This window comes from Geotrypetes seraphini, chromosome 6, assembly GCF_902459505.1.
Source record: "Geotrypetes seraphini chromosome 6, aGeoSer1.1, whole genome shotgun sequence".
NCBI classification, from domain to species: Eukaryota; Metazoa; Chordata; class Amphibia; order Gymnophiona; family Dermophiidae; genus Geotrypetes; species Geotrypetes seraphini.
The window spans coordinates 194,124,241-194,147,072 of NC_047089.1; the positions used below are offsets into that span (position 1 = coordinate 194,124,241).

The window sequence follows — 22,832 nt, forward strand, 5'->3', positions numbered from 1 at the left end:
CCAGTCTCCTTTCAGCACGGCACTTACAAGAATGCATAGCCCCCCCCCCCCCCCAGGACTAAACTAAACTAAACCTTAAGTTTATATACCGAAGCCTCTCCATGAATATAGAGCTCGGCACGGTTAACAAAAGTTTAATAAAAGAAGAGAATAGCACATTGAGTTTGGTGGATTGAGAATAGGGGGAGAGGAAAGCGTTACGTTTTTGTGAAAAGACTGGTTTTCAGATGCTTATGGAATAGTTGGAAGGAGACCTGAGTCCGCAGTGGGGTAGTAAGGTTATTCCAAAGGCCTGTAATTCTGAAAAAGAGAGATTTTCCCAATTTCCCGCATAGAGGATACCTTTTAGTGAGGGGAAGGAAAGTTTAAGTTTTTGGGTGGGCCTGGTATTGTCGGGCTCAAGACATCAGAGCAGCAGCAGCAGCTCCGGCATTTTTGGGCAGAGCATCTCCTGCTCCCGACCGCCTTTCTCCAGACTGGCGGCTCTGTAGATTCCGCCAGGGGCAGCCGGCGCTCAGCTCTCCAGGGTCGTGACTTCCCTAGATCTCCCTCCCGCCTTCTCCCGAAGGAAGTGACATCATCCCCCAGTCTATCAAAGAGTGTCTACGGGAGAAAGCGAGAGAAGGAAGACAGGTTCTGGCAGACGGACAAGGAAGGGCGCAGCGAGAATGGGTGTGCGTGAAGTGATGACCGGTGGGGAACCTCGGGGAGAGGAAGGCTGATTGGCCAGTCGATGGGGACAGCAACACGAGTCTATCACGGAACCCGGGATGGGCTCCGCGATCAACTCGCGTTGTCTTCCCGATCGACCGGTCGATCGTGATCGACATATTGGGCATCCCTGGTTTAGTGCATCTGGGCCCAGCTTCCTTAAAAAAAAATTTTCAGGAACGTACACCCAAGCCTTTCTTTGTCTCAGCTCTTTCACATAGCATAACTCTGGACTGGTATTTTTATTTTTTTTTTAAATTTTCTGTGAACTTCAGCTTCTATAACTTACACAATTTTAATATTTTTATTTAGTTTGGTTATCTGTCATAGACAAATAAATTAATCTTTCCCTGACTCACATGTGAAGAAGGTGGATTCAATCTATTCCTTCACTACTTTGTTACATCATTCACCTGTCTTATCCACCCCAAATAATTTAAAAGTTATCATTGTATGATTTTATTTTCCAATTCAATTCATCCTATACTGCTCTCCATTATTAGTAGCAGCCTAGGCACCCCTAGAAAGTTCACAAAACCTCTTCAAGTTTATAAGAACATAAGAATAACCTTACTGTGTCAAACTAATGATCCATCTATCCCAGTATTCCATCTTCATGGTGGCTAATCCAGGTCACAAGTACCTGTCAAAAACCCAAATAGTAGCAACATTCCATGCTACCAGTCCAGGGCAAGCAGTGGCTTCCCCATGTCTGTCTCAATAGCAGACTATGGACTTTTCTTCCAGGAACTTTTCCGAACCTTTTTTTTAAACCAGCTATATCAGTGGTCTCAAACTCAAACCCTTTGCGGGGCCACATTTTGGATTTGTAGGTACTTGGAGGGCTGCAGAAAAAATAGTTAATGTCTTATTAAAGAAATGACAATTTTGCATGAGGTAAAACTCTTTATAGTTTATAAAACTTTCCTTTAACAGTTAAAAGGAAAGATATATAAACTATAAAGAGTTTTACCTCATGCAAAATTGCCATTTCTTTAATAAGACATTAACTATTTTTTCTGCGGCCCTCCAAGTACTCTATTTTTTTCTGCAGCACCCACATTTAAAGTTCAATATCTTTTCTTTCTCAAAACTGGCACATTTCAATCACTAAATTGAAAATAAAATAATTTTCCTACCTTTGGTAATTTCATCAGTCTCTGGTTGCATTTTATTCTTCTGACTGTGCATCCAATACTTCTTCCCTTCTTTCAGCCTCCTGTATGTTTCCTCTCCTCCAGACCTCATTCCCTCCCCCAACTTTTTCTTTCTTTCTCTATGTCTGTTTTTCTCTGATTCCGTGCCCCATTTTTTGCTTTGTTTCTGGTTCCCTGTCCCCCCTCCTTCTTTCTTTCTTTCTTCCTTCCTGCCCTCCCCCATGCCAACACTGCCGCGGAATAGGCTGTTGCCACTACCGCTATCGGGAACAGGCCGAGATCTCCCTGCTTCTCTTCTGCATGGGGTCGACCAACTCTCGCCGCCCGATGTCAATTCTAACGTTGGAAAGGACGTTCCGGGCAGCCAGGCAGCGATTGGCTAGCCAGAACGTCCTCTCGACGTCAGAATTGACGTCGGGCCGTGAGAGTTGGTCGGCCCCGCAGGGAAGAGAAGCAGGGAGATCAAAAAACACGGTGCCGGCCTGATCTCCGATGGCAGCAGTGAGAAGGGAAGCAGGTTGGGCACCACTGCTCTAGATGAGCCGCGAGTCACACTCTAGGGATAACAGTGGACCGCCCCCCCCCCCTTGGTACGCCACTGGAGCAGCAGCGTGTCTGGATGGCTTGTTCGTTCAAAGCCGCGGGTGGCGGCTCCTTGCGAGATCCGTGCCTGCGTCTGAAGCCTCTCTGATGTTGTGACATCAGAGAGGCTTCCAATGCAGGAGTGGATAGCGCAAGGAACCGCCAACCCGTGGCTTTGAACGAACGAGCCGGCTGCTGCTCCAAAAGGAAGAGAATGATCACCTCCAGATCGCGGGCCGCAAATAAAACCTGGAGAGCCACATGCGGCCCGTGGGCCGCGTGTTTGAGACCGCTGAGCTATATTAATCACTCTTACCACATCTCTAGCAATGTGTTTCAGAGCTTAACTATTATATAAATGAAAAAAAAAATTTCCTCCTATTGGTTTTAAAATATCACCCTGTAACTTCATCGCATTTCCCCCTAGTCTTTGTAATTTTTGACGGAGTAAAAAAAAATCGATCCACTTATACCCATTCTACATTACTCAGGATTTTGTAGACTTTAATCATATCTCCCCTCAGCCGCCTCTTTTTCAAGCTGAGGAGACCTAACCTCTTTAGCCTTTCCTCATATGAGAGACGTTCCATCCCATTTATCATCTTGGTTACTTTTCTTTGAACCTTTTCTAGTTCCGCTATATTTGATGGGACCAAAGGGAGTTGAGGCTGGCGTGAGCAGGAGGTGGAAGATGCTGTTTGTGCTGGAGAACATTTCAAAAGGTACGCTTGAGGGGCGCTTGAGTGGCAAGGAAAGGTAGGGACACATGGCGGGAGCCTCCCTCTCTTGCTATGCCACTTAAATGTCTTGCTGGTTAAACAATGGAAGAGCCCAGGGGCACAATTGTTGGACAGTAATTAGGGTATCAATTGGTCTTAATTTAGCACTGCCTATGGGTGCCCAAATATAGAAATGCTGTTAGTCTAGGGTTACCATACGTTCCGGTAAACCTGAACATGTCCTCGTTTTAGAGGATAGTCCGGATGCTTGGAGAGATTTCAGGTTTTGGAAATCCTGAGCTTGGAGGTCGCATCTGGAAGCCTTAGAGTATGCGCGGCCGTTACTGTGATGATGTCATATGCATGCGTGCATGCATGTGATGTCATTGCATTGACATCCACACAAGCACGAAGGCTTTCAAATGCAGCCTTCGAGCTTGGGGAGATTTGTGGGGGGGCGGGGCTAGGGTTGAGCCAAAAGCAGAATGGGGCGTGACTGGGTAAGGAATAGGGTGGGGCCAGGCATCCTCTTTTTTTCATAGAGGCAATCTGGCAACCCTATGTTAGTCATCCAAATGATTTTTCTTTCTCGCCACCCACTCCCATTTTAAAAATGATGCCCACTCTTTGTGTCTCTAACAATCAAAATCGGGAAAAATAAGATATAATAATGAAACAATGAAGAGATTGAAATATACCCTGTAATGTAAACAAGCACTTAGGGCTAGATTCACTAAGCCTACGGATCCAATCCAATCAATGGCCGGAGGGCTGATTCACGAAGCACCCTCATGCAAATGAGGGCGATCGGAGTCACGCCCCCAACTACCACACGGATTGCTGAACAGCGATCCCCACGCATGCGCAGACCATCTTCTTTGCCTGTAGATCAGACATGTCAAACTCTGGCCCGCCATGTAATAAAATTTGGCCTGCCAGACAATTTCAGTAAGCTGGCCCGCCGGCAGACAGGTAGAAGCATCGCATCAGATGAAAAAGACCCGCATCACAAAACTGACACCCAGCAGTGCCCACACAGAAGCCAAAACCATATCCCGAGTCGGAGAAATCACGAAGCCCACGATAACTAAGCCTGCAGCACACGCTCCAGCTGGCCCAGCCCACCCTTTATACGAACCCAGGAGGGCTGGGCTGCAGGTGTCTTGCCCCGGGTGCTAAGCGCGCGGTAACCCTTTTGCTCAATTTGGGATTATTCAATGCGGCTACACAAAGGGGAGGCCGTGAGGCACACGTCACTGCTGGGATCCCCTGGTGCCACAGCTGACGCAGCTGGCCGGTGCCTGGTGGAACTGAGTTGCAACATCTTCACTGTGGGGCGCAGTCCAGGAAACAAATAAGTGCCTCCCCTTTCCCCCTAAAAACAACAACAACCCTGAAAACTGCCAAAGATAAACTTGTTTAGTGACTGGTGGATTGTGTTGGTGGGCGAGTGCAATTTATGGATTTTTGAGTTAGTGGCTTGTGTGTGTGTGTAAATAGTTGGGGTTTGTGCTCCAATGAGGTTGTGTGTGTGTGAATGAGTGATGGTTGTTGGAGGCCAATTCTCTTTCCTGTCCAACCTGCTTTCTTCTATTTGCCCTCCTTCCCTCCAATTCACTCTCCCACCATCCTAGTTATCTTCCTTCCCCTGCTTTCTTCCTCCTCCAAATCTTGGGCCAAAAGGAAAAATGCCAGACCTCTGGGGGAGGGAAGGGAAGAAGAAAGGAGACCCTGGCAAGCGAGTTATGTCAGATTTGAAATGTATATCTGCCAGAGCTGGTATTAGACCACGAATGTGAGCTAGAATTTTTTTTTTAAATTCTTTATTTAGAAGAAAGAGAAAGTGCACACAATACAAACAGCACATCAATACACATGGTCAGCATCACCCTCACTCTCACCTTGAACATCTCCCTAACCCCCTACCATCCCCCTCCCACAACAGCAGGTAAACAAGGAAAAAAAACCCCATAATCCAATTCCACAACAAATTCCCACACAGAGAGGCACCCCCAATACATCAATTAGAGCAAGACAGCAATTAGAGCAGCCCAAAAAGACTGAACAAGATACAGTACCAGCATGACTCCCCTCCCAAACATCCCCCATCCCTCCAGCACCCTTCCTCAACTCCAAATCCTCCACTGCCAAAAATCTACTCCAAATATCCACATATTGTTGCTATGACCTTGCCAACAAGGCCGAGAGCCGATATCTATCACAGACCCAGCCCAATTTGTCCCGCATAAGTTGCAAGGAGAACAGACGCACTTCTCCAATAGTGAGCCACAGTCAACCTTGCCGCAGTGAAGGCTAACCGAGCCAATCTGTCCTGCGTATCATCTATGGGCTAAAAATGAAAACACAAAAAGAATAGTAAAAATTGCATTCAAATTTCTAACTTATAAGGCAAAAACACAGAGTACTTACTTTAAGCATTGACATTCAGTATGTTATAACACAAGCCCACAATTAAAAATGGCGCTTATATTGATAGAACACTAGCACATGCGCAGTAAAATGCATGACGTTATACTATTCTCATTGGTTAAATACCCTCTAGTTATTGAGCAACAGAGCCATTTAATTAAACTAGATTATTTTTTCAAATAAATGGTGACCAATCCAAAATCGTATTGAGACCAAATGGGTACATGCTTTTGAGAAGGTGAATCCATCTTAGCTCTCGTTGTTTTAGTCTCTTTACCCTATCACCTCCTCGCTTAGGTATTGGTTCATGGTCAATAGCTAAACATCGAAGATCCTGGAAGTTATGTTGAAAAGCAGCACAATGTTCTACTATGACCTCTGAACTTCTATTACGTTTCAAGTTAGATTTGTGTTCACACATTCTTGTCTTAAGATCTCTTGTGGTCATGCCCACATACAGCAATTTGCATGGGCAAATGATGACATATATAATAAATGTAGTCCTGCAATTCGTAAAATGATTCAGGAAGAAGTTGGAAGTGCAGGAGAATAATGGTCGAATAAATAACTTGAGATTTATAAATTTTCCAAGGATCCTGTCAACTTCTCCTAGAGAAATGGTGAAAAGGTATTTTATGGAAATTTTGGAAATTCCTGAAAACTCCTTACCTCCTTTTACAAGAGTGTATTACCTACCTACTAAGCCCCAATTCAAAGAAGAAGAAAAAATTGAGGAACCCCGGGAGAGGTCATTGGACATTTCGGCAATACTGGAACAATCAGATAGAGAACTGGCTGTTCCAGCTACTCTCTTGTTGTCTGTTGCTTTGGCTCCAGACAAGGATTGGATATTAAAACTTTTTTTTTAAAATAGATCCAAAGACTTCCCTGATGTCTCTAGAGAGACTCAAAAAAGAAGGAAAGAATTTTTAATTCTAAAACCTGGAGTGACTCAAATAGGGGGTATTTTCTTTTTGAGATACCCATGTAAATGTGTAGTTAGATATTTATCATTGAAGTATATATTTACAGAGCCATCTCAACTGATTAGTTTTCTCTCAATGAAACGTCTAGAAAAAGGAATAACACCATAAGAACGTCCATGGAAAGTTAGCTCCCTGCACTTTAGCCAGTTAAGGAAAATTTTTTCTTATTTAATTAATTTGAATTATATATGTTCTACTCTTAATTATGGATCCAATAATATTGAGGACTAGTGTGAGATTAACTAGTTTAGTATTTCCTTGTAGTAAATGTTAATTTTGGAATTTTTAATATGTTGTTTGATCTCACTTTACTGTACAAGATGTATAAGCTTGGAAATATTGTAAAACTCTATAAACAAATAATTAAAAAAACAACCCACAAACAATTAGATCCACTAAAGGCTAATCAACCAGGAGATTAAGGTCCTTTCATTAAATGAAGGAAAGAATCTCAGACTAGCCACTCCAAGGGTCATAATAATATCATCCATATAGGAAATTGTGGCATGGGTATCTTTCATCGACCCAAAACTTTCATATAGCCATGTGACTTAATATGCCACTCTAATCAAAATTTTTAGAATTTACTACTCAATAATTTGTTCAAATTTTTTTACTTTTTATAAAAAAGTTTTTTAGTTAAATAATTTTTTTTTAATTAAATAGAATTGGGCAAATAGCGTTATTCATCTGAGTAAATCACCCTAATCAGAACTGTGCAAATAGCGCTGTTCATTCATGCAAAAAGCATTGATCAAAGCCTTTTTATTTGTGTGATGAATTACATCAAAACCACTTATCTTTCAGCTTAGTTTGTAATATGAAGCATCATTAGATATAGTGCCGCTTCCGCCCCGTTTATCGTATCCAACGGGAACCCATTTCGCCACTAACAAGCGGCTTCCTCAAGGTTTATGATATGGGCTAAAAATGAAAACACAAAAAGAATAGTAAAAATTTCATTAAAATTTCTAACTTATAAGGCAAAAAACAGCATACTTACTTTAAGCACTGACATTCAGTATGTTATAACACAAGCCTTGAAAGAGAATTTTTTTTATTTTTGAAAATGATATATATTTACAACTTTCTGGTGTTGCGATAGGAGCAACTTTTGCCCCATCTATTGCCAATCTATATATGATCAATTTTGAAGATACATGGATAAAAACTCTCCTTTTATTGATAAAATTTATTCTTGGCATAGATATATTGACGATGTTTTTTTTATTATGGAGTGGCAATGGACATGAACTTGAATCTTTTTTAATGTGGTTAGACTCTTGCGATATAAATGTTAAATTTTCTATGACATCATCAAGGAAGTCTATACATTTTTTAGATGTTATTTGTCAAATAAATAACACCTTTGTCACCAAAGTTTTCATCAAAAACACTGATAAAAATACTCTTTTGAAGTATGACAGCTGCCACCTGAAAAAACTAAAAGAAAGTTTACCTTTTTCTCAAATGGTAAGAATTTGGCGAAATTGCTCAAATCTGAATGAATATAAAAGGCAATCTAAACATGTATAAGAGAAATTTATTTTAAGGGGGTATCCTAATCATGTGATGGATAAAGCGAAATGTTGTGCTAAATATATTAATAGAGAGTATCTCTTAGATGATCGGAGAAAAAACATACTTGAGGAAGATGTTGAGACGTGTGTCATGAGATATTGTTCAAAAAGTGCAACAGTAGCACAAATAGAAATAATTGGGATATTATGAAACTTCATCCAGTATTTGAGAAAAAAGGGATAGAATAGCCTTTTCTCGTAATTCTAATTTAAAAGAAATTTTGTGTTCTATGATGAGAACTAAGAAAATATCTAACACTGTTAAAGGTCATTTTAAGTGTCTTTCATGCAGCATCTGTGAGGTCACAATACAAGCAAAGACTTTTGTGAATCCATCTGACAATAAACAATATGATTTGAATCATTTTACGAATTGCAGGACTACATTTATTATATATGTCATCATTTGCCCATGCAAATTGCTGTATGTGGGCATGACCACAAGAGATCTTAAGACAAGAATGTGTGAACACAAATCTAACTTGAAACTTAATAGAAGTTCAGAGGTCATAGTAGAACATTGTGCTGCTTTTCAACATAACTTCCACGATCTTCGATGTTTAGCTATTGACCATGAACCAATACCTAAGCGAGGAGGTGATAGGGTAAAGAGACTAAAACAACGAGAGCTAAGATGGATTCACCTTCTCAAAAGCATGTACCCATTTGGTCTCAATACGATTTTGGATTGGTCACCATTTATTTGAAAAAATAATCTAGTTTAATTAAATGGCTCTGTTGCTCAATAACTAGAGGGTATTTAACCAATGAGAATAGTATAACGTCATGCATTTTACTGCGCATGTGCTAGTGTTCTATCAATATAAGCGCCATTTTTAATTGTGGGCTTGTGTTATAACATACTGAATGTCAATGCTTAAAGTAAGTACTCTGTGTTTTTGCCTTATAAGTTAGAAATTTGAATGCAATTTTTACTATTCTTTTTGTGTTTTCATTTTTAGCCCATAGATGATACGCAGGACAGATTGGCTCGGTTAGCCTTCACTGCGGCAAGGTTGACTGTGGCTCACTATTGGAGAAGTGCGTCTGTTCTCCTTGCAACTTATGCGGGACAAATTGGGCTGGGTCTGTGATAGATATCGGCTCTCGGCCTTGTTGGCAAGGTCATAGCAACAATATGTGGATATTTGGAGAAGATTTTTGGCAGTGGAGGATTTGGAGTTGAGGAAGGGTGCTGGAGGGATGGGGGATGTTTGGGAGGGGAGTCATGCTGGTACTGTATCTTGTTCAGTCTTTTTGGGCTGCTCTAATTGCTGTCTTGCTCTAATTGATGTATTGGGGGTGCCTCTCTGTGTGGGAATTTGTTGTGGAATTGGATTATGGGTTTTTGTTTCCTTGTTTACCTGCTGTTGTGGGAGGGGGATGGTAGGGGGTTAGGGAGATGTTCAAGGTGAGAGTGAGGGTGATGCTGACCATGTGTATTGATGTGCTGTTTGTATTGTGTGCACTTTCTCTTTCTTCTAAATAAAGAATTTAAAAAAAAAATTCTAGCTCACATTCGTGGTCTAATACCAGCTCTGGCAGATATACATTTCAAATCTGACATAACTCGCTTGCCAGGGTCTCCTTTCTTCTTCCCTTCCCTCCCCCGGAGGTCTGGCATTTTTCCTTTTGGCCCAAGATTTGGAGGAGGAAGAAAGCAGGGGAAGGAAGATAACTAGGATGGTGGGAGAGTGAATTGGAGGGAAGGAGGGCAAATAGAAGAAAGCAGGTTGGACAGGAAAGAGAATTGGCCTCCAACAACCATCACTCATTCACACACACACACAACCTCATTGGAGCACAAACCCCAACTATTTACACACACACACAAGCCACTAACTCAAAAATCCATAAATTGCACTCGCCCACCAACACAATCCACCAGTCACTAAACAAGTTTATCTTTGGCAGTTTTCAGGGTTGTTGTTGTTTTTAGGGGGAAAGGGGAGGCACTTATTTGTTTCCTGGACTGCGCCCCACAGTGAAGATGTTGCAACTCAGTTCCACCAGGCACCGGCCAGCTGCGTCAGCTGTGGCACCAGGGGATCCCAGCAGTGACGTGTGCCTCACGGCCTCCCCTTTGTGTAGCCGCATTGAATAATCCCAAATTGAGCAAAAGGGTTACCGCGCGCTTAGCACCCGGGGCAAGACACCTGCAGCCCAGCCCTCCTGGGTTCGTATAAAGGGTGGGCTGGGCCAGCTGGAGCGTGTGCTGCAGGCTTAGTTATCGTGGGCTTCGTGATTTCTCCGACTCGGGATATGGTTTTGGCTTCTGTGTGGGCACTGCTGGGTGTCAGTTTTGTGATGCGGGTCCTTTTCATCTGATGCGATGCTTCTACCTGTCTGCCGGCGGGCCAGCTTACTGAAATTGTCTGGCAGGCCAAATTTTATTACATGGCGGGCCAGAGTTTGACATGTCTGATCTACAGGCAAAGAAGATGGTCTGCGCATGCGTGGGGATCGCTGTTCAGCAATCCGTGTGGTAGTTGGGGGCGTGACTCCGATCGCCCTCATTTGCATGAGGGTGCTTCGTGAATCAGCCCTCCGGCCATTGATTGGATTGGATCCGTAGGCTTAGTGAATCTAGCCCTAAGTGCTTGTTTACATTACAGGGTATATTTCAATCTCTTCATTGTTTCATTATTATATCTTATTTTTCCCGATTTTGATTGTTAGAGACACAAAGAGTGGGCATCATTTTTAAAATGGGAGTGGGTGGAGAGAAAGAAAAATCATTTGGATGACTAACATAGGGTTGCCAGATTGCCTCTATGAAAAAAAGAGGATGCCTGGCCCCACCCTATACCTTACCCAGTCACGCCCCATTCTGCTTTTGGCTCAACCCTAGCCCCGCCCCCACACAAATCTCCCCAAGCTCGAAGGCTGCATTTGAAAGCCTTCGTGCTTGCGTGGATGTCAATGCAATGACATCACATGTATTCACGCATTCCTCAAGTATGTTTTTTCTCCGATCATCTAAGAGATACTCTCTATTAATATATTTAGCACGACATTTCGCTTTATCCATCACATGATTAGGATACCCCCTTAAAATAAATTTCTCTTATACATGTTTAGATTGCCTTTTATATTCATTCAGATTTGAGCAATTTCACCAAATTCTTACCATTTGAGAAAAAGGTAAACTTTCTTTTAGTTTTTTCGGGTGGCAGCTGTCATACTTCAAAAGAGTATTTTTATCAGTGTTTTTGATGAAAACTTTGGTGACAAAGGTGTTATTTATTTGACAAATAACATCTAAAAAATGTATAGACTTCCTTGATGATGTCATAGAAAATTTAACATTTATATCGCAAGAGTCTAACCACATTAAAAAAGATTCAAGTTCATGTCCATTGCCACTCCATAATAAAAAAAAAATCGTCAATATATCTATGCCAAGAATAAATTTTATCAATAAAAGGAGAGTTTTTATCCATGTATCTTCAAAATTGATCATATATAGATTGGCAATAGATGGGGCAAAAGTTGCCCCTATCGCAACACCAGAAAGTTGTAAATATATATCATTTTCAAAAATAAAAAAAATTCTCTTTCAAGGCTTGTGTTATAACATACTGAATGTCAGTGCTTAAAGTAAGTATGCTGTTTTTTGCCTTATAAGTTAGAAATTTTAATGAAATTTTTACTATTCTTTTTGTGTTTTCATTTTTAGCCCATATCATAAACCTTGAGGAAGCCGCTTGTTAGTGGCGAAATGGGTTCCCGTTGGATACGATAAACGGGGCGGAAGCGGCACTATATCTAATGATGCTTCATATTACAAACTAAGCTGAAAGATAAGTGGTTTTGATGTAATTCATCACACAAATAAAAAGGCTTTGATCAATGCTTTTTGCATGAATGAACAGCGCTATTTGCACAGTTCTGATTAGGGTGATTTACTCAGATGAATAACGCTATTTGCCCAATTCTATTTAATTAAAAAAATTTATTTAACTAAAAAACTTTTTTTATAAAAAGTAAAAAAATTTGAACAAATTATTGAGTAGTAAATTCTAAAAATTTTGATTAAAGTAGCATATTAAGTCACCCGGCTATATGAAAGTTTTGGGTCGATGAAAGATACCCATGCCACAATTTCCTATATGGATGATATTATTATGACCCTTGGAGTGGCTAGTCTGAGATTCTTTCCTTCATTTAATGAAAGGACCTTAATCTCCTGGTTGATTAGCCTTTAGTGGATCTAATTGTTTGTGGTTAATCCTCTCTTTTTCTATAGCATATTATATAAAGACACAATCCAAGCTATGTATCGGGGCCCTAGCCCCATCTATCCCAGGACCACCTCCATAAATTTCCAGTCCATGCGGTTGAAAGCCTTTTCGGCATCCACTGCTCCTCTGAGCCTTCCACACTAGATTCAAAACCTTCCGGATCCCATCAGTCGCCTGTCTCCCTACGATAAACCCCACCTGATCAGGGTGAATGAGCATCGGCATATGAGCAGATAATCTATATGCCAATACTGGGGCCAAAATTTTCCTGTTGATCCCCAAAAGGGACATGGGCCGGTAGCTCCCACACTGAGTACTGTCCTTCCTTGGTTTAGGTAGAATCATTATCCCTACCAACCTCATGAAAAAAGGCAATTGTGATCCCTTCCGAAGATCATTAAACATGATAGCTGCTTGTAGAATAAGCCCGTAAACCCATCCAACCCCGGGGACTTCCCCGGTTTAAGCCGACATATCACCACTTGGACCTCTTCTAGCGTGATATCATTATACAGAGCCTCAGACTCTGTTAAGGAAGCCAATCCCAAATCAGTAAGATAATGCTGAATAGCATCCTCAGACCCCTGAGCCTCAGGTGTACAAAGTTCTTGATAGAATTCTCTAAACCTCTGCTGAATAGCATCCTCTGCCGTCAACATCTTCCCCATGCGATACTGTATCCCCATAATATTAGATTGCGTTTAAGTTTAAGATGGTGCGCTAGCAATTTCCCCGCCCAATTCCCGGACTCAAAGTACTGAAGGCACAATCGTTCCATATTAAATATAATCTCCTCATCTTCTAATTTCCCCAATTCCGCCCAAGCCTCCCGTTTCTGCAATTGAATACCAGCTCCCCCTTGCCCTCGTTTATGTTGTGTCACTAACTTTTGAAAGGTCTCCCTCAAGTGTTGCTCCTTCTACAGTTTAGCCCGTTTCTTATGGGTGGCCAGCGAGATAAGATCCCCCCAAAGTACAGCCTTCAAACTCTCCCAGATTGTCATGGGGGGGGGGTACTGATTCACATTGTTATGCTGTAAGAAATCTAAGATACTCTGTTCAACCTGGCAAACCACCAATGGGTCTCTAAGCAAACTATCATTCAATCTCCAATACCGATCCCTCACTGCACATCCATCCAAATGGAAGTGTGGTCCAACTACCCAATATCCTCAATATGCACAGCCAGCAGCCTTCCCCCCCCCCCCATCCCTTATCCAAATATAGCCCATCAAGCCGAGTATACACTCCATGAACTGGGGAATAATAGGTATAATTCTTTCCCTGCCAGTACTGTAACTCCACCCGTCGACAATGTTAAGGACATCTACAAAATGTCATAGTCGCTGCCTATCTGCCTTCAATCGGTCCCTCCCCCAAACCCATGGGGTCCTATCAAGGATCAACAACTAAATTAATATCCCCCCACTAACACAGATCCTTTCTTCACCTGCAGTACTTTGGCCAAAACTTCATCCAAATACTGGCCCTGCCTAGAATTAGGGGCATACAAATTAACCAAGGTAACCACCTCTCCATTAATCTGTCCCACCCAAATAATCCACCCCCGCCCCCATCATCCCTCCATTGGGACTATCTTGAGATGTTTAGTAAACAGGATACCCACACCCGCTTTTTTCCATTCCTTCTTGTTGGAAGCCCACACTCTATAGGGATACTCTCTATATTGTATCAGTTTCTCCCCCACTTTCACAAATTATGTCTCTTGAACAAAACCAACATCAATTCGGAGCCTCTGTAACTCTTTCAAGAGCAATTGTCGCTTACGAGGCATATTAAGGCCCTTAACATTTAAACTTCCCACTCTCAACTTGTCACACCCCATAATTATCACCTGTTAACCTGCCCCGTACTTCCCATAGCCCCCGGATCCAAAGCCCCCCCAACACATCCCTGCTGTTTGTCATCCCACCCACCCCTCACCCTCCTTCTCCTTAACTCCTCCATGACTTCGTGTGACCCCACCCCGTCTCATGGTCCCCTCATCCTTCCCCCTCCCTTCCCTGCCCCCCTTCATGCATCAACCCCCATTCACTCACCCCCTGTAACAGTGTCTCCTCACATCCAACCCCATACACTCTTCATCAAGCACAACAATCTGTCCCAGTAATATGAAGTCCCAGGATGACCGAAATCAGCCAGTCATGATTCACCCCTGCTCACTTGCCATCTCATCAGGTAGTTGGTCCAGCCCCTCTGCTCCCAGTAGGCTCCATCATATCCTGGCTGCCAGCGCCTTGTCTCCGAGACCTGGGCCCACTCTCTCTCCAGCGAAATTTCTCCGACTTCTGTGCCCCATGCTGTCCTGGAGTAAGTTCCTCTACACTGATGAGCCACTCCTTCCACAGCAATTTTCCCACCTCCACTACTGTGGTCAATTTCTTATGAACTCCACTGATAGTAATAAGGTACCCCAACAGAAACAGCCATCGATATCTAAGGCTTTTCTGCTTCAGGACTATCACTATCAGCGAAACTCTTGTCTGCGTTGCAGAGTAATGGTAGAGAGGTTTTGAAACACCTCAACCTTATGCGTCTTCCACTCAAACGTGCCCAAATCCCAGACCTTGAGCACCATCCACTCCTTGTCAGCATAATTATGGAGACACGCAATAATGTCCCTGGGGTACTCATCTCACTTAGGCCCCAATGTGCGATAAGCCCGGTCCACTTTCAGCACTGAGCTGGGCTCTCCTCATTCCTCAGCCGCGGAAAAGATTGAACTGAAGATCTCCTGCACCACCCTCACCGCATCTGAGTAATTTGTTGATTCAGGCACTCCGCAGATGCGGACATTATTCCGGCGGGACCTGTTTTCCAGGTCCTCCACCCAGTTGTAGCAGTCCTGCCAGTCCTTTTGGGCTGCCTCAAATGCCCCACTCAGGTCTTAAACCACCTCCTCCTGCTCCCCCAGTCGCCTTTCCGTCTCCTCCACTCTCCCCATGAGGTCCACCAGCTCTCTCTTGATCTCTTTCACCGCGTCCTTCACTCTGGCTACCTCCTGCTTGATGTCACAGACCCATTGTTGGAGGTCTGCCTTTGTCACTGTTGCCAAGGAAGAGTTCATGCACCACAGTCGCATAGAGGCACCTCTCTCCGACTCGTCGTCTGACCCGCTCTCCCCGGACTCATGCTGTGATGTGCTTGAGGCTCTGCGCTGCTTGCGTAGGCCGCGTTTCTCCAGCGCCTTCTCTTGTGGTCTCCCCTCGTCACCATTCTTTTTGGACGGCATGGTGCACTCACCCGCTCCTTTCCACACTTGTCCGGCCTTTTGCACAGCGCACCACCGCATCATACAGGAAAGGGGGAAATTGCTCGCTGGGATCAGAGCTCTGGCTCTAACCTGCTATTCAGGCTGGTGATGTCACCAGAAGTCAACATGAGCTAGGATTTAACAGAGAGAGGAAAAGTCTTTTTTAAAATTTATTTTGTTTACATCACAGAGCCAGGGTGGGGTTGGAGAGGTTATAACCCTATACTTCTGCTAAGACTAAGGGGTTCTTTTATTAAGGTGCCCTAAGTATCTTAATTAAAAATTCGGCCCACGACTTAGCCTATGTTTTAGATTTCGGCCCCCTATATGATTGTGTTTGACACCCTTGCTGTAGATGTTCTGCACATGCTTACAGAGATTTGACGTTTTTAAAACTTTTTTTAACCACAAACTTGCACTACGGGGGAAGGGCAGAGAGCAGGGCGGCGAGTCGGAGCAGAAAGCAACAGGGGCAAAGCGTATGTTTTTTTTGCTGCTCTCGCAGGAACAGTTTGTGCAGTTTCAGCATGCAGGAATATATCGATAATACCATGTTTCCCTGAAAATAAGACACTGTCATATTAATTTTGGGCCCAAAAAAGGCACTAGGTCTTATTTTCAAGTAGGACTTATTTTCTTCATGTACAATGATCATCTCTCCCTTCCTCTCCTCCACCCCAATTCTTCCTATTTCCTTTCTCTCCCCCACATGTGCAGCATCTTTCCTCCCCTCTCACCCAACCCCTTGTGCAGTATCTTTCTTTCCCTCCCTCCCATCCCCCTGTGCAGCAGAACCCTTGTAGCTTCTATCCTTCCCTCCCATCCCTTGTGCAGAACCCTTGAAGCTTCTTTCCCTCCCTTCCTCCCATTCACCTGTGCAGTATCTTTCTATCCCTCTCACCCACCCTGCCGCCGCTGCGCACCCCCCGCTGACCCGTTCATCTCTCCCTCCCATCCGAACCCAGACCGTGAGCTGAAATACCTGGAAACAAATGTCAGCGTCAGCATAACAGGCTGCATCGCGGCCTGCCCTTCTCACATCTGGGTGTTCCTCTGCCGCATCACTGTTGATGTCATCAGCAACGCAGCACGGAATGGCTGGACGTGAGAAGGGCAGGCTGCGATGTAGCCTGTGCTGCTGATGCTGCCATTTCTTACCAGGTATTTGGTCTCGCGGTCAGGGTTCAGATGGGAGAGAGAGATGGAAGGGTCGGCGAGGGGCACGGGGTGGGTGGAAGCGCTGCTGCTGGCGACTAGGGCTTATTTTTGGGGGTAGGGCTTATATTAAGACCTACCCCAAAAATCATGCTAGGGCTTATTTTCAGAGAAACATGGTATTAGGTTCCTGACAGCCAATCGTGTGCTAAAGGCAGAGTGTGTTAGCTAATTTGCTAGGTAGTTTGCCTCTCTTTAATGCTGTTCAGGGTTCCTTGATCCTGTGAATGACTGTAGGCTGCAATTGTGGATGTGGTGAAAGGCGAGTCGGGGCAGAGAGAACATAAGCATCGCCTCTGCCAAGTCAGACCATAGGTCCATCGTGCCCAGCAGTCCGTCCCGCAGCGGCCCCCCAGGTCAATGACCTGTAAGTGATCCTTTACTAAGACATCTTATCCTGTATAGTATCCCTCTAATTATACCCTTCAGTCGGAAAGGGCCTTTGTGAATGGTCCTCAGCAGTCGCTTATTTTTTGATCAGCCAGCCCAGTCGGTGTCCCTCATTTTTTTAAGTGAACTGCTGCCTGCCTATTGTATTTGCATGCCGTTCCCCCTCATTTGCATGCGCAGATCAGATCCAGCGCAGATTCGATCTGGAGTAAGGTTAGTGAATTGTGTTGGAGTCGCTAAGTGATTGCAAAATGGCCAGCACACCATCGATGTCCTTACTGAATCTAGTCCTTAGTTGAATCCATGTATTTTAATTTGTGAACTGGAAATTTAGTACATTTTTGTTTCCATGAAGAACAACATCCTTTCTCTTTCCCAGAATAAAAAGGTCTCAGGCTTCTTATACAGACGCGCGCTACCGAACTCTGTGAGAATGAAAGTTCCACTCACCAGTACGAGACTGAGCTTGTAATAACGGAAATAGTTCCCTGGGCGGGCACTACTAGATACGGTACTTATTTCAGCAGTGCTTACACGAACCTCGGAAGTTTATCACACTCTGGAGCTGCTATAAAGCGACCTACCTAGAGCCACTCGGGGCCTTTCCCAGTAAAAGGCGTGACCACGGGCCACCTGCTTTTAAATCCTTCCAGAGTAGTAATATCCCTGAACTGGCTGAGACAATTCAAAGCTCTAACGGCCAAGGACGTTAATCTCAGTAACTTCTGTTTCCCCGAAACCTTCGCGTGCCATAGAAGCAAGGGCAACATAAGACTGGGGTGAGTGACGAGTTTTTGTATTTTAAGTTTTCTTTTTAACGAAGGAATAAGGTAGTGGAAACTAAAAGTGTAAATGCCTTTTTAATCTTTATGATATGATATGCTTTTCTCCCTAGAGAATTTGAGAAACGAATATGCGGCTGCTTTTGCTTGCTGGCTTGAGGGTGACACTGTTGGCGATTCTTATTCCCTGTGCGGGTGAGAGATTTTATTCATTTTTTTTTTTCTTTCACTCCCCTAAATATTTTAATTATGGGAACATGTTTGACAGTCTGCTCCAATGTCATACATGTACAAAAACCAGGTAGGATTTCCTTGATTTAAAATGGGATAGATCATTTTTAGTATCTCACCTGCGTGTAAAAGACCTCTTGTATTTTATAGGTAATCTTCAAACAGAAACTATCTTCAGATTATGATTCTTTCCTACACAAGGGAAGTTGGAAAGAGTTAAACAAAAGGTGTTGAGAATGTCAGTCTGTCTGTGAGCAAAATAACTCTCTGAAAATGTAACAGAATGAGATTAAACTTAGCATGAAGGGGAGGAAGGTAAAGATACTGTATGAAATGGACTAGTTCAGACTTAAAGGTCCAGAGAAATAAGCACCACCCCCCACCTTCCCCAAGGCATGGCTCCATGCATTTCTGTGTGAGAAAGAAACCCAGCTTCTATTGTATAGAAAACAGACTGGCATGAAATGTTGCCCATGTGGGGAAAACCAGTGATAAGAAATATTGAGGTTCTAGAAAGCATAGTTACTTACCGTAACAGGTGTTATCCAGGGACAGCAGGCAGATATTCTCTACATGTGGGTGACGTCATCCACGGAGCCCCGTCGCAGACAGCTTTTCAAGCAAACTTGATTGAAGATCTCAAAGTTTGCTAGTGCTGTCCACCCATGTGTGTGCCTTCCTGCTCCACTAGAGGGCGCATCCCCTCCTTGCAGTCTTCAGTTCAGATAGCTAGCAAAGAAGCCAACCTCGGGAAGGTGGGAGGGTTGCGAGAATACAGTATCTGCCTGCTGTCCCTGGATAACACTTGTTACGGTAAGTAACTGTGCTTTATCCCAGGACAAGCAGGCAGCATATTCTCTACATGTGGGTGACCTCCAAGCTAGGGACGGAGGGAAAGTTGGCAATTTAGGCAAACAGATTACACAAAACCGACTGGCCAAACTGGCTATTGTGCCTGGAAAAGGCATCCAAACAGTAGTGAGAGGTGAAGGTATGAACCCAAGTGGCAGCCTTGCAGATCTCCTCAATAGGCGTGGCTCTGAGGAAAGCAACAGACACCGCCATCGCTTGGACTTTATGCCCCGTGACCCGACCGTGCAGCGAGAGACCAGCCTGAGTGTGGCAGAAGGAAATACACCAGCCAACCAGTTGGATAAGTTGCGCTTGGAAACAGGACGGCCCAACCGATTAGGATCAAAAGAGATGAAAAGTTGAGGAGCCATCCGATGAGACTCGGTGAGGCGCAGGTAAAAGGCCAGCGCCCTCTTACAGTCAAGAGTGTGAAGCGCCACCTCACCAGGATGAGAGTGGGGCTTCGGAAAAAAGACCGGAAGAACAATGGACTGATTGAGGTGAAAGTCCGAAATCACCTTGGGCAAGAACTTAGGATGAGTACGCAGGACCACCTTGTCATGATGAAATACAGTAAAAGACGGGTCCGCAACCAGTGCCTGCAGCTCACTGACTCTGCGGGCAGATGTGAGAGCGACCAGGAATACCACCTTCCAAGTGAGATACTTCAGATGAGCCTTGTCAATGGGTTCAAACGGAGGTTTCATCAATTGAGCACCATATGCGGTATCCACCAGCTCTTTTATATCTTCCATTAAACCAGATGTGGGGTCACTGTCTAAAAGCCTGTAGAACAGCGGTCTCAAATGAATAAACTGCGGCTATACTCTCTCTAAGAACGTAGGGAGAGGGGAGATATGATTGAGACGTTTAAATATATCACTGGTCGTATCAAAGGTAGAAGATGATATTTTCTTTCTTAGAGGTCCCTCGGCCACAAGAGGGCATCCGCTAAAAATCAAGGGCGGGAAGTTTCATGGCGACACCAGGAAGTACTTCTTCACTGAAAGAGTGGTTGACAATTGGAATGGGCTTCCAGTGCAGGTGATCGAGGCCAGCAGCGTGCCAGATTTTAAGCATAGATAGGATGCTTATGTTGGATCTCTAAGAGGGTAGAGTTAAGGGGATGGGTCATCAGAGTGTGATTTCTCAAAGGGTAACTAGGGGGGAAGATCAATAGAGTGGGCAGACTTGATGGGCTTTGGCCCTTTTCTGCCGTCACTTTTCTATGTTTCTTTACCCTGTAGGTCCTAAAAGCAGGCTTGTGGATTAGATATAAACTATGAAGGCAGTGGCGTACCTAGCATATGTGACTCCCGAGGCCCATAATTTTTTTACACCCCCCCTCCCATCTGTATGAAAAACATGATTTTTAGTAACAATCCACACATCACACAAGAGTGTACCTAGGAAAAGGCATCATCTTACATACTGCAGTGAGCAGTAGAACATCAATACACCCATTGTAAAACTAAACAAGCCAGACTAGTACAGATCAATCCTACACAGTCAATCCTAACTGAAAACTGTCTTTCAAACACACAGAACACAGAAAACACCTTCGCCTAGTATGGAATATGTAATCGCAAACTAACCCCTCTCCCTTTTACAAAACTATAATGTGGTTTTTAGCCATGGTGGTAACAGCTCAGAATCTCATAGAATTCTGAGCAATTACCACCATTGACCGCATAGAATTGTTAATTATCATTTTTCAAAGAGGTCAAAGTAGATGACTCTATGCACTGTCACCTCAGTAACAACCATACAAAAATAGACAAATACCCACCCCATCCCTTTTTACTAAACCACAATAGCATTTTTTAGCGCAGGGAGCTGCGCTGAATGCCCAGCGCTGCTCTCGACGCTCATATGCTCCCTGCGCTAAAAACCACTATTGCGGTTTAGTAAAAGGGGACAATATTGTAAAATATAGACAGCAGATATAAATTCAGACACATTTTGATCACTAAATTAAAATAAAATCATTTTTCCTACCTTGTCTGGTGATTTCATGAGTCTCTGGTTGCACTTTCTTCTTCTGACTGCATCCAATCTCTTTCAACCTGTATGCTTCCTCTCCTCCACACCTCATTCCCTACCCCAACTTTTTCTTCCTCTCTCCCTGACCTTTCTTTCTTTCTCTCTTCATGCCCCCTTTATTTTTTTCTGTTTCTCTTCTTTCCTTCTGTTTCCCTGCCTGCCCCCTTTCTTTCTTTCTCCCTGCCCTTCCCCAAGCCACTGCTGCTGCCATCGGGGAACAGGACCCAAATGCCACCAATGGATAACAGGCCCCAAAGCCGACACCGCCCCATGCTATCTCTGCTTCGGGCCTATCCATCTTCCTCTCCCCGACGTCAATTCTTCCGTCGGAGAGGAAGTTCGCCCAGCCAGGCAGCGATTGGCTGGCCCGAACTTCCTCTCCGACGGCAGAATTGATGTCGGGGAGAGGAAGATGGATCAGCCCCGATAGATCGCCAAGGCAAAGGGAGTCCTGGATGATCGACTCATTTTGCGTTGGTGAGCTACCGGTCGATCGCGATCGACCTATTCGGCACCCCTGCTGTATACAATGCAATACCACAGAAACAGCGATGCATCTCCCCTAAAGCAAAAAAATAAATAAAATATTTTCTACATTGTCTTCTCTGGTTTCTGCTTTCCTCATAGACTTGTCACTCTCTTCCTTTCATCCACTGTCTACCCTCTCTCTGCCCCTTCTATATGGCATCTTCTCTCCTTGTGTTCCCCTTCCATCTCTCCCTTCACCCCTATTATTCTGGCATCCATCTTCTTCCCTTCCCTCCTCCAATGGTCTGGCATCTCTCTCCTGTTCTTCCCCTCCCTCTCCCACACGCCCATGGTCTGGCATTTCACTCTCTCCTTTCCCTTCTCCCCACTTCCATCAGCATCTGCCCCCTTTCTTTCCCTCCAACCCAATTCCATCCAGTATCCTTCCCCCTTATGTCTCTCTCTCCTTTCCCTGCACACCAATTCCATCAGCATCTGCCCCCTTTCTCTCCCTCCACCACCATTCCATACCACCCTGACCCCCTTTTTCTCCCTCTACCACCCTTCTATGCTCCTCTCTCCCTCCAAACCAGCAAGGTTCCATGATGACTGCTTCTTTTGCCTCTGCCTCTGGAAGTTGTAAGTGATGTTGGAGGGGGTGGCCCGGCAGACACAGGGAGTTATGGCAAGGTTCCACAATGACTGCAGCTGCCAGTTCACCCCTTCAGACGCCACTTACGTCTTCCGGAGGCAGAGGCGGCAAATGCAGTCATTGCAGGACCTTCCTGCACTTCAGTGTGGCTGCTGACTCTGCTTCGGAATAAGTACAGCAGCCGCGCTAGAGCAGCTAGGAAGGTTCTGGATCCAGTCAGCTGTGTACCCCCCTAAGGCTGGCACCCGGGGCGGTCTGCCACTGTATGAGGGGACAAAATAATAAAAAGAATGGATAACTTGACCGATTTAGACATGTCATACAATTATAACCACAAAAATATGTCATAAAATGTAATTCTAAACTCAAAAGACTCTAGACGAAAAGCAGACTATAGAAAGGAAACCAGAAAAGACCGGGTAGATGAAAAGTGAAACCTGGGAAAGATCTAAATTATTGTTCAAATGAGCTTCTATTAAAACCAAGGAATAAAACCACAGCACTCGGGAAAGTAAAA

At 44.1% G+C, this 22,832-nt stretch overlaps 1 protein-coding gene across 2 annotated transcripts in view; it reads left to right on the plus strand.

The window, feature by feature from the left end:
- Positions 1 to 17,905: 17,905 nt before the first annotated feature.
- The window catches only part of LOC117362038 (disintegrin and metalloproteinase domain-containing protein 9-like), a 153,657-nt gene continuing 148,730 nt past the window's right edge, over positions 17,906 to 22,832 (plus strand). For both annotated transcript variants that reach the window (XM_033947770.1, XM_033947769.1), the window contains exons 1-2: positions 17,906 to 18,066; positions 18,183 to 18,264. In XM_033947770.1, coding sequence (XP_033803661.1) covers positions 18,201 to 18,264 — 64 coding nt within the window. In that variant the 5' untranslated portion in view covers positions 17,906 to 18,066; positions 18,183 to 18,200. The remainder of the gene's footprint in view (positions 18,067 to 18,182; positions 18,265 to 22,832) is intronic.